The following is a 12,453-nucleotide window of genomic DNA, read 5'->3' as shown; positions in this document are numbered from 1 at the left end:
TTCATGGCAGATAGAAAAATAAGCAAATAAAAAAACAATGATTTTAAAGAAAAAAATAAGAAAATACAATTACAATAAAAAATACAAAAAAAATAAAATAAAATTACATACAAAATACAAGAAAATATAATTTAAAGAAAATACAATTAGATTTTACTATTTGGCTCTTTACTAAATAATATTACATAGTCCTAAAATATGGATATTATACTAAATTTATTTTTTATTATTATTATAGACATAGCATCTCACTCTGTTGCCCATGTTGAAGTGCAGTGACGTGACTGCAAGGGATCCTCTTGCTTCAGCCTCCCAGGTAGCTAGGACTACACCATTATACGCAGCTAATTTTTTTGTTCGTTTTTTTGAGAGACAGGATCTCACTATGTTGCCCAGGCTGGTCTTGAACTCCTGGCCTCAAGCAGTTCTCCTACCTCAGCCTCTACCAGTCACTGATTACAGGCGTGAGGCACCACGCCAAGCTTGAATTTAAATATAACCAAAAATGTGTGATTTGGCTATTTGGGGAGAATATAGAGAAAGTGACCTGGGAAGCAGGCTTATAAAAGTGCTAAATTCTCCTATTTAGGAAAATCAGTGGAGAATATCTAAAAGGTATAAATAAATAACTCTGGAGGTTATTTTTAAAAAATACAGCTGTTTAATGGAAATAATTAAAAGGGTTAGAAGGTATTGTCTCTAAGGAATTGAGAGGGGGCAGGAAGCAGGGAACTGCATTTTGCTATAATCCTTCTAGCACCACTAGATCTTTGTAACTATGTACATGTGATATTTTGTTAGAAACAAAAATTATGGTTAAAATGAAATGCTGCCCATCAGAAAATGTGCTGAGAAAGTTTGAAGTTGGAATCTCATACTCTCTTAGTCTGTTCTTGCATTACTGTAAAGAAATACCTGAGACTGGGTAATTTATAAAGAAAAGAAGTAAACTTGGCTCATGGTTCCACAGGCTGCACAGGAAGCGTGATGCTGGCATCTGCCTGACTTCTGGGGAGACCTCAGGAAACTTACAATCATGGTGGAAGACAAAGGGGATGCACGCACATCCCATGGATGGAGCAAGAGAGAGAAGGGAAGGTGCTGCACACTTTAAACAACCACATCTCCTGAGCATTCACTCAGTATCACAAAGACAGTGCCAAGGGCGATGGTACCATGGTCCGATCATCTCCTACCAGGCCCCACAACACTGGGGATTATGATTAGCTATGAGATTTGGGTGGGTCCACAGATTTAAACCATATTCAATACCAAATAATCATTGGTCTGATTAAAGTAAGTGGCTGCTACGGAATTTGGGTGAAGATACTATAGTGCATTTTCTATTGATGCTTAATCAAGGTTTGAAGTGATGATGGACACCAGCAAGGCTGCTTCGCTGGCCCTTCCCCACCTCCTGCACTAGCTAGAGGTACCTCCCTGGCTCCGCATGCAACATGTGATGAGCCCTGGCCTTGCCTGGCATGTAGTTACAAAGCTTCTCATGTGGTTGACTCACTTGCAAGCTTGCAGAGCCTTCGGTGTCATCTAGACCATTCCGTAAAGCTTTTGACTCCAGCGCCAGGCTGCATCTCCAACCCCTCTCTACTTGCCTCATTATTCTGTGACTGTCGTCTGACCCTTCCAGTCTCAGACACTAATTTCTGTTCTGTTTCGCATCTTTTACACCTTCCCTCTCGGTTTCCAACCTTGCCCCATCCAGTTATTCATGCTGGCCTGGTCCCTGCCGCTTTCTTTGGCACTGTCGTTGCTATACAGTGAATCTCTTATTTCCAGCTTGGCATTCTCACCCCTTGTCACTTTACCTTCCACAGCACTGACTTTGGTAGCAAGTACAAATTGCAGCGATCTCAGTAACCTTTCGGTTATGATACCATCAATCTTGCAAGTGCCTGGCATTGTTCAATGAAGTCTATAGGGAATTACAGAAATAAAGTCATGGATAAGGAAAATTAGGGTGTGCTAGTGGAAGCAGTATCCAGTTATCAGTAGGTGCTGAAATAGCATTAGCTTTTATGTATATTTATTTAGCATCTCCAATACTCAGGCTACCATAAAGAACGTTCTGTCCCATGAGGACTTTGTAGAAGCAGTGAAAATGGATATAAATGAGAGGGGCAACAAGTCACTCATCTATTGATTGAATAATTATTTATGAGTACTGATTATATTTTGAGGCTGAAGATTACAGAGAGGAAATGTTTTCATGCCAGGCTTCATGGAGCTTATAATCAGTTGGGAGCAGTATCAAGAAACAATAATAATGCTGGAAGCTCTTTGCATCTGGAAACACCGTAAGCACTGGAAAAAGCACTCACATGACCTTGTTACAATAAGAAAACCCAGAGATTGGGCAACAGATTCCTCAGAACAGGACTCTGAGATGGTTATGGTGGGCCGGAGCAGAAGCATCCATTTGTACCCCACTCACTGAGAGCCTTTAAGCCCACATCTCATTGAGCGTGTTTACTTATAATTCCATCCATGTACTACTGTATTTATATACTGTGTACATTATAGAGTATAAGCAAAATCAATATTAAAAGGATAACATTTTAAAAATAAATAAAAACAGAAGTGCCAACATCACCTGCCTGAGCCCCACTGATCACCCTCGGCACCTCCAGAGCACACACCCCCTACTTTAATACTGTCAGTCTAATCCAGAGTGGAGTCCTCACTGTTGCTGCTGAAGAATCTGGATTTAATAAACTCATCCAGAGATTTGAGATAACTCACAATTGACAACTCTGAAGGCCTCATGTGATAGTCCAGATGTTTCTAGAATAGTGGGAAAAACCATTTGTACCAGGCATGACTTCCCTGTGAATGAGTCTATTCAAGAGATCAAATTAGATTGAAGTTGCTTAGTGAGCATGGAATTAGAATAAATGGAATTGTGGTCTATAGAGATGTTTCATCACACTTGAATACCTGATGAAACTACCTTTCTCCTCTCTGCGGATATTTCTGTCTGAATAACCAGTGCCGGACCTCAAATAAATACTGACATGTTTTACTTTTAGCTTTTCTTTTTCTAGAATCATTTTAGACAACTGCCCTTCTGTTAATACATCACCACCTCAGAAAATAAGAAGGTCCTTGATTGGATTGAAATTTTAAAATGTTAATTGCATTCATGTCCTGGGGATACAGCCTCAAGAGATAGAATTGCTTTGCTTAAGGCTGAAGTCTGGCTGGGGACTTTGATCTCTGCAGGCTCTGGGGTCCTTAAAGGGCCCTCACCCAATTAGGATGAGCTGAATCCTTCTGGCCCTGGGCCTCATCTTCATTCCCTCCCAGCTTCAGAACTCTCTGATGAGCAAAAGGGTTGATTTAGGCTTTCTCACAGAGGTGCGCCTGAATGCCTCTTGCTGTGTAGTAAGCCAGATGTTGAGCGGGGAGGAAGGCTCACCCTGGATAAATAGCAACTTCAACTTCGTGAAGCACCTTTCTGTTCCTGTAACCAGTAGCCTATACTATATCATACAATATTCTCTTTGCCAAGAAGAAAGTAGCCTATTTGCCTATTTTCTCCTACTGAAATCTATGATTTTATGATTTTGTTTTTAAATAGAGACCAGGTATGGTGGCTCATACCTGTAATCCCAGCACTTTGGGAGGCCAAGGCAGGTGGATCACCTGAGGTCAGGAGTTTGAGACCAGCCTGACCAATATGGTGAAACCCCATCTCTACTAAAAATATAAAAATTAGCCAGGCATAGTGGTGTGCACCTGTAACACCAACTACTCAGGAGGCTGAGGCAGGAGAATTGCCTGAACCTGGGAGGCGGAGGTGACAGTGAGCCCAGATTGTGCCACTGCATCCAGCCTGGGCGACAGAGAAAGACTCTGTCTCAAAACTAAAAATTAAAAAAAAAAAAAAAAAAAGCTTAAGACTACACTAAGAACAGGAACACATTAAGAACAGTACATTTTCCCAGCAGTCCCACCACCACTGTTTTTACCTTAATTAAGATATTTACACACATATTTTACACCAGTTTACTGGTTACGTATTGCCTGTTACAGTAATTAATAGGGAGGCCATTGGCTGAGACAGCTTTAGAGACCTGGAACCTAGGGAGGCCAGCCAAAACCCTCTTCAATGTAAGTATTGAAACAAAACTAAGCTTCTCAGCAATCAGAAACCACCATTCAACCTCTAACTAAAGACTTTCCACATTAACCAATCAAATAGTTTCTTTTTCTTGCGTCCATCAACACATTTCTCTCTCTCCAACCCCGCACCCCAGAAGACGACTTATATTTTGGTGCTACCCAATTCATGCATCACTGAATGTCTAAATAAACATGTTCAGATTTTTTGGGAGGCTAAGGCGGGTGGATCACGAGGTCAAGAGATCAAGCTCATCCTGGTCAACAAGGTGAAAACCTGTCTCTACTAAAAATACAAAAATTAGCTGGGCATGGTGGTGCACACCTGTAGTCCCAGCTACTCAGGAGGCTGAGGCAGGAGAATTGCTTGAACCCAGAAGGCAGAGGCTGCGGTGAGCCGAGATTGTGCCATTGCACTCCAGTCTGGGTAACAACCGCGAAACTCTGTCTCCAAAAAAAAAAAAAAAAAAAGATTTTAATATGCCTATGTTTATCTTTTAACAGGCCTGCGAACTTATCTAAATGTTGCTATATTGTAGCTGTTTCTAAAAACAAAAACAAACAGCATTAATTAATATTTCATAATTTAAAACTATGACTTAAGCATGGCAGAACCAACACAAAGTAACTTTTACTTAAAAATAGTAGCTCAGTTTAATATTGTAAATGTGTATAATTTGCATAAAAGAAAGGAAAATGTCATTCGTGTATGAATAGAAACTAATAGAGTGCACTTCGTTGATTCACTGTGCCTTTTGGAAAAAAGATAGCAAATATCATGTTTTTTAAAAAGCATGCATTTGGGGTTTAGTATTAGAGCTAAAGCCTTCAGTAACTGCTTTAAATCACACCCATCTATTTTAGTCTTTAGCTTTGATAGTAAATGTACTCAGAAATGTGCACATTAAAGAGTCATTTCTTCCCTGAAGATGAAGTTGGGAGCCAACTTTTGATCCCATATGAAATTCGTGGTCCATCTGTCCTAATGGAACCTGAGTAATGCAGTTTGGTGTTTTTATTTCATCCTCTGAGCTGCTTTTCTCCTGGAAACACTGGCTACTCTGTCCGGCAGTGAGTGGGCAGAGGCAGCTGGTACAATCACATCTTCTCCAAGAGCTCAAGGGTAGAGGCTGGTTGAGATACATTTCACGGGCTCACTGCCTGACCCCCACACCACGCAACAACCCCACAGGTCAGAGCCTCACCCGCAGTCCCCAGGAGGAAGCAGTAAGGGAAGAGAAGGTAAACTCACCTCTGAAAGTTTGGAGCAGGAGAGGTAAGGAAACTGCCCTAGCCTGGCCTGATCACTTCTCATCCCCAGCTCCTCACCTCCTCCAAGCTCCTTTAGTTGTATTCCTGAAGCACCTGTTCCAGGTGTCTGGGTGGCCATTAACGCAGGAGTGGGTGCTGGTTCTTTCAAGACAGAGGTGGATGAAAAGCAAGAGCAGAATACCAAAAGCTTCATTCTGGTATTGTTTTCCTGAGGTCTGTCTTAGATGCTGCCTGCGCCATACCAAAGCCACCAGTACTTACTAATGCAGGAGTTCAAAACAGCCCCCACCAACCCACACAGCAACCCCAGGGGCTTCTCCCAATTCTTATATCTATCGGCATTTACTTCTTAGAGTCCCTGAGGGCTCTTTGGTAGGAACTCCGACTATATCAATCTTTATTGTTATGTATTTATGTAAATAAAATATTGTTTATTGTAAATATGCAATTTATATAAATTCTATAGCAACATTTAATTTTATATAGATTATATATATTAATACTTTAAATATTTTTATACATAAATGACCATTATGTAGACACACATATAACTTTTGAAAAGTCAGAAATATATTTATGGGGATTTGGTCCAATGTTGTTAAACATTGGAGGAAATAACTACTATTGCTAATGATGCTTATTAAACTCAAGAAATGGGTCTCCGTCACATGACTCGGCTGATCAGGGTGTGAGTCAACCTGATGTTTTTGTTCTCTTCCCACAGGGAATTACTGGAATGCCGCCTCTTTCCCAAACCCATCCTCCTACCTGCACTTCTCTACTTTCCAAGGGGAAACAAGCGCTGACATTTCTTTCTACTTCAAAACATTAACCCCCTGGGGAGTGTTTCTTGAAAATATGGGAAAGGAAGATTTCATCAAGCTGGAGCTGAAGTGTGAGTATAAGTTCCTTGTCAACTCATGGGGGGACACTTTGGCCACCTCAGGGTGGTCCGGGCCCTGCTCTTGGAAGTCCTTTTGACTCAAACATGGAAGATCTCCTTTGTTCCAGGAGCAGGACTAGAGGGGGACACACAAGCCTGAGTTTCAGCTCCAACCTCAGTCCCTGTCCTTGGATTGCTCTCAGGGAAGCAGGCACATCCAGATTCCCAAGCAGTTATTCAAGAAGATGAGAGGTGCCCTCAGAATGAGGGAGAGGAATGTTGATTTGAGGCTTCATGTTTGACGTAGCTGTTTTCCAAAGAGATGGGGTCAAAAGTAGATGAGAAGTGTGTGCACTGACCTGAGGGGCGGAGAGTGAGGGAAATCGTGACAAGAAAGACAGGACTGATGAATAGTGACACCCGCATGAGCTCAGGAGGCCGCGGAGACCATAGGACTAGGCAATTCCATGACACAGCCTGTAGGTTTCCTAAAGAGGATCCTCACCTGCACACGCTCTAAAAGTGAGTTATGGATGTAATGTAGTTAGCCAAAGTTGCAGAGATGAAAAGAGGCAGAGCAAGAGAGGACGCTGCTTAGCTCAGCACAGCCAGGCCTGGAGCAAACACCCTAAGGGGGCATCCAGGCTTGGGGAGCTCCGTCGGTGAAAGATGGGGGTTCCCTGCACAAGACTTGAGAAGTACAGTGCTTGCCCTACCTAGACCCTTTAATCATCAAGATCCCAATTCAGCTGTAGGAAGTTTCAGTCCCCTGATTTCCGAGCTAGTTGATTATTAACTCCATTGGCTGTGAGAGTCAGGGAGACCACAGACCAACCCTGCCCCTTTGCAAAATCTCAGCCTTACGCTCAAAATATCTCCCTTCCCCGAGTCTGTCCCCTTTAACTGGGTGCTTCTGTTCCTGGATCTGGTCTGAGAATTATCCCCAAATCCATTTCCCATTTCTGCTGAAATTCTATCGGATTCACAGTAGCATTCTCAGGTTCAATTCCAATCCATCAGGTAAATTGCTTAATCTCTTTGAATCCTAATTTTCTGATTTATAACAAGAAAATGTTCATTTGTGGAGTTGTGATGAGAATAGAATTTCGATATTCATAAAGCATTTATTTCAGTGTCGAGTAATTATTGTAATTATCATCTTCTGAGGATGCTCAATGCAGATCTGATCTGAGCCAGGTCTGATTGAAAGGGAGACTGAGGCTATCCTGGTCCTAGAATTAAAATTAATGATTTAATTAAAATCCTCCCTTTACTGAATTATGGATAAGAATAATTAGAAAGTAATTCTCGCTTCCCTTAGTTAAAATTAACTAACTGAATCAAACTATGTTCTGATTTCTGCATAAGTTCGATCAAATTTTAGAAAGATTTTATGGCCACAAAAGAAAACTGCCAGTTCTATATTTGAGTGGTTCTGTAAGTTTCTATAAAAGTGCTTGTATTCCCCCCATTTCATTTTATGTCCTCATGTTTTGTAAAGCCACGCCTGGGTGGGAAGAAACACAAACCCAATAGAGGGAGAGCAGGTGTTACCACTCAGCCCTCAGTGTCGAAGAATTTCTTTTTCTTTTTCTTTCTTTCATTCTTTCTTTTTCTTTTTTTTTTTTTTTTTTTTTTAAGATAGAGTATCACTCTGTCACCCAGGCTGGAGTGCAGTAGTGCAATAATCACTCACTGCAGCCTCCACTTCCCAGGCTTGGTTCATCCTCCCACTCAACCGGGACTACAGGTGCATCGCACCACACTTGGCTAATTTTTGTGATTTTTGCAGACATGCAGTCTTGCCGTGTCAGCCAGGCTGATCTCAAACCCCTGGGCTCAGGCAATGCGCCCACCCTGACCTCCCAAAGTGCCGGGATTACAGGTGTGAGCCACTGTGCCTGACCACTAATTTCTAATTATGAAAAATCTTTAGAGCTGTCTTCAGAGTTTTCTAGGTCTTTCCACAATATAAAAACCAGGTGGCACAGGGTGAATTACAGCCTCCTTTGTCATATACCTTACTTTCATCATATCCTTTACTCTGGACAAAAATGTGAAACGTTGAAGACACAGATTGAAGCCTGTGATCTTTCCTCAGAGCCCCCTGTACCTACTAATAACCGATGAGTGTGGAACGACCTTTTTAAGATCCCCAATATGGCACGTATTCGATGCCCATCATTATATGGCTTCTGCATCAGGGTTCAAAGGAGCCTCATGGAGAGGGAGGCAGACTTCTGTATTTAAGAAAAACTACAAAATGAACAAGAAGTGGTGCTTTCATGAAGAACACGAAGGAAAAAACGGCCATGATGGAGGCTTGTTACCGTCTCACTGATCACCTTTTCAGCCAGACCCTCCGCCGTCAGGATTCCTAGGGCACTGGGTAGAGGATTCTCTCAGGCTCCTTTCCCTGTGCTGAGGAATCACTCTGCAGACCTAATTGTTTTCACAGCAGTGGCAGCTACCAGAGGGGCCTCAGGAAATGTTGATTCGGAAGTTAAACTCTTTAGAACTGTCTCTGTGTTTTTCCTTTTAGCTTGTTAGACCTTCTGATCTCTTTCTGATAAGAATTCACATTTTGTTTCTCTGAGTGTGTCTCAAAGGAATTTTGTCACAGTTCATGACTACATATTGCTTTCCAGAATAACACTTCTGTTAATTAATTACATTGTGCCCTTCTGTCAAGAGTGGAAGATTCTTGACTCACAAATCAGTAAGGCAGTGTACTATAAGTTAATGAGATACCGTCTGCATCTTATGCAAAAGTAGAAAAACACAGAGATTAAACTAGGGCAATCTCACTCATTAGCATGCTCTGATGGTAACATTTTAACCCTACACTTCCTGTATTTACTATTTGTATTTACTTTTTCTTTCAATGATGAGCCGGTTTATATTTACTGAGTATCTACTATGTCCCAGGTCCAGTGCTAGTGCTGAGGGAATTTAGTCAAATCGAGTGTGATTTCTTTCCCTCAAAGATCTTTCTGTTTGTTTTAGAAAGCAGGCGAGTAATTCAGGAGTTATGATAATAACAAAAATAGCTCAGCTTCATTCAGACTTTCAGGCTTCATTCCAGGCATTTTATATGAATCACCTCACGCTCCTAACCACCCTCTGAAGTGCATACTACCATTCACAGCTCCATGTTACAAATGAGGAAACTGAGGCACAGGATGACTAAGTTGCCTGGCCAAAACTATGCAGTGAGGAAGTGGCAGAGCTGGTGTTTGATCCCAAACATTTTATGTCTGCCCCACAGTCATTGCTGTTACCCCAAAAGCACACTGCCTCCCAGAACAGACGTCAAGAAAGTGGCCGGGAGCACCAAGGGGAATATTTAAACTCCACTAGCAGGACAAGGAGTGCTTCCCGGGGGTGGAATGCTTTAATTAAATTTTGATGGATATGTAGAAGTCAGTAAGGTGAAGAAGGCTGGGGAAGAACAGGAGCCCGGGGAAAAAAAGAAGTTTCAGGATAACACCAAATGAACGAAGGTGTCGGGGCCTGAACCTGAGGACCCAGGAGGGAACAGGTGCAGTGAGGAGGGCCTGGGCTAGCAATAGCCAGGCGGGCAGGGATGAGCACACAGTGTACTCTGCCTGGAGGAGCAGCTGGCTTGACCCTGTAGGCTATGGAGAGCCAGGGCGTAACTTGATCAGGTTCTCATTCACCAGAGAAAAGACTGGAAGCCAGACAAGCGGCCAAGGGAGCCTGTGTTAAGACAGAGGCAGAATGCATAGAAGGAGACGAAGACAGGGATGAAGCATTGTAGATATGAACGATCCTTAAGAGATGGATTCCGCAGACTTTTAACAAATACTCATGAGGGTTAAGTGGAAGGGAAGATCCTAGAATGAAGCGATGTTTCATTTTGATGTGTGAGTGGAGCACCTTTCATGAAGGAGTTAGACATTCAAGAGCAAAATACAAATTGCATTCTGGGTATTTTGATACTGAGTCTCTGAAGGCCGTAGGAGGATCTAATCAAGTGGACACACCTAGAGGATGCTGAATGGTCAAGTCTGGAACCCAACAGAGGTCTCAGAAACTCAGCTTGGGGGTCATCATCACTTAGAGGATCAGCATTCAGTGCCTTCAGCATGGATGAGATTGCCCAAAACAAACGTGTACATAGTGGAAACAAGATGTGCAAGAAAGGCAACCAGCTGGGCACAGTGGCTCACACCTGTCATCCCAGCACGTTGGGAGGCTGAGGCAGGAGGATCACTTGAGTCCAAAAGTTCAAGACCAGCCTGGGCAACATGGTGAAACCCCATCTCTACAAAAATAAAATTAAAAAATTTGCCAGGCATGATGGCCTGCACCTATAGTCCCAGCTACTCAGGAGGCTGAGGCAGGAGAATCCCTTGAGCCCAAGAATTTGAGGTAGCAGTGAGCTATGATCATACTACTGCACCCCCAGCTGAGTAACAGGGTGAGACCCCATAGAAAGAGAAAGAAAGAAAAGGAAGGAAGGGAGGGAGGGAGGGAGGGAGGGAGGGAACGAACCACATTCTTGTAGGAAACTAACAGAAGTAGCAAGACAGTGGTATCCCAGAAACCAAATGAAACCGACATTTCAAGAAGAAAAGGAGAGTGTTAGATATTATTGAGAGGTCACTAAAACAAGGGCATAAAGTGACCATCAGATTTAATATGTAATGGTCACTGTTGAAAAGTCAGGTATCACAAGGGTGAGTGGAAGTGGATTTGGAGATCAAGGGAGGCTGGTTTGCTTGTTCTTGTTTGAGGATGGTAGAGACTTGAGCATACACATAGATGAAGGAGAAAAATATGGTCGAGAAGGGGGGTTGGAGATACGAGAGATAAAGGGACTGGCAGAAGGAACAAGGTCCCACGGTTGTGGGTGTGAGGTAGACCCACCATCACAGCACCTTACAGGGGTGAGGGGAAGAGGTGGAAGTAAGCCACGCACTAGGAAGTGCCTTTCCAAATCAGAATTTCTTGTTGTTGTGTTTGTTTGCTTGTTAGTATTTTTGAGATGGCAAAGAGATATTGCTAAAAAGAAATTTATGGAGCAGATACCAGAAAACCAAGACTCTAGATTTGTCTTAATCATGAACAAGCATGGATCTGTTCATGTATTTTTTCAGTTTCCCCTAAAGGATTAGCTGGACTTCTCTAGATCCTTTTTCTGACTGAGAGGGCCATGGTCACCAGGGTCCCAGCTCTGGGCCACCGCCTCCTGAACACCTGCTATGTTGCTGGTGCTGGGAGATGCTGGAGACCCTGAAATGAAAGCAAGAGAACTCAACACCCACCTCCTAGTGAGGTAGACAAACGCATTAGTGGCAATATGGATACATAAATTCACTGAGAGTTTTCCAAGTGCCAGGCCCTGTTCTAAAGAATTTGCAGGTATTAACTTTCTTAGGTTACACAGCAAGTTTCATACACATTTTAGAGCTAAGGAAATGGGAGCATATAGTTGACACTGCTGACTCCAGATGTGGTGCTTTTGATCATCAAAATAAGTAAATTACAACAATAAGCATAAAGTAGTATGAACATTTGGCGGAGACGGGTATGACTTATCCTGGGAATGAAAGGGAAGATGAGGGCCAGGTGCGGTGGCTCACGCCTGTAATCCCAGCACTTTGGGAGGCCGAGGCAGGTGGATCACGAGGTCAAGAGATCAAGACTATCCTGGTCAACATGGTGAAACCCCGTCTCTACTAAAAATACAAAAAATTAGCTGGGCCTGGTGGCGCATGCCTGTAATCCCAGCTACTCAGGAGGCTGAGGCAGGAGAATTGCCTGAACCCAGGAGGTGGAGGTTGCAGTGAGCCGAGATTGCGCCATTGCACTCCAGCCTGGGTAACAAGAGTGAAACTCCATCTCAAAAAAAAAAAAAAGAAAAGAAAAGGAAGATGAGGGAATGCTTCAGCTGTGTCATAAAGAGCAGGCAAAAGAGTTAGAGGAAGGAATGGGGAAAAGAATTCTAGGGGAAGATGAAATGCAAACAGAAACACAGGATGGGGAGCGTGGTGGGTTTGAATTATAGACCAAAAAAAAAGTTTGGAAATGTAAACTAAAAATGAAATTTGTGCTATATTAAACCTTTTCATATATTACCTTTTTGTTCTTAAGTATTAAAAGATATATAAATAATTGGCAAATCAATTTGG

General features: G+C 42.6%; 1 protein-coding gene across 1 annotated transcript in view; it reads left to right on the top strand.

The window, feature by feature from the left end:
* The window catches only part of CNTNAP2 (contactin associated protein 2), a 2,303,447-nt gene that overhangs the window by 1,978,081 nt on the left and 312,913 nt on the right, over positions 1–12,453 (top strand). The window contains exon 17 of the mRNA XM_078343568.1: positions 6,137–6,307. Coding sequence (XP_078199694.1) covers positions 6,137–6,307 — 171 coding nt within the window. The remainder of the gene's footprint in view (positions 1–6,136; positions 6,308–12,453) is intronic.

This window comes from Callithrix jacchus, chromosome 11 (genome assembly GCF_049354715.1).
Source record: "Callithrix jacchus isolate 240 chromosome 11, calJac240_pri, whole genome shotgun sequence".
NCBI classification, from domain to species: Eukaryota; Metazoa; Chordata; class Mammalia; order Primates; family Cebidae; genus Callithrix; species Callithrix jacchus.
This window is presented reverse-complemented; position numbering and strand designations above follow the sequence as displayed.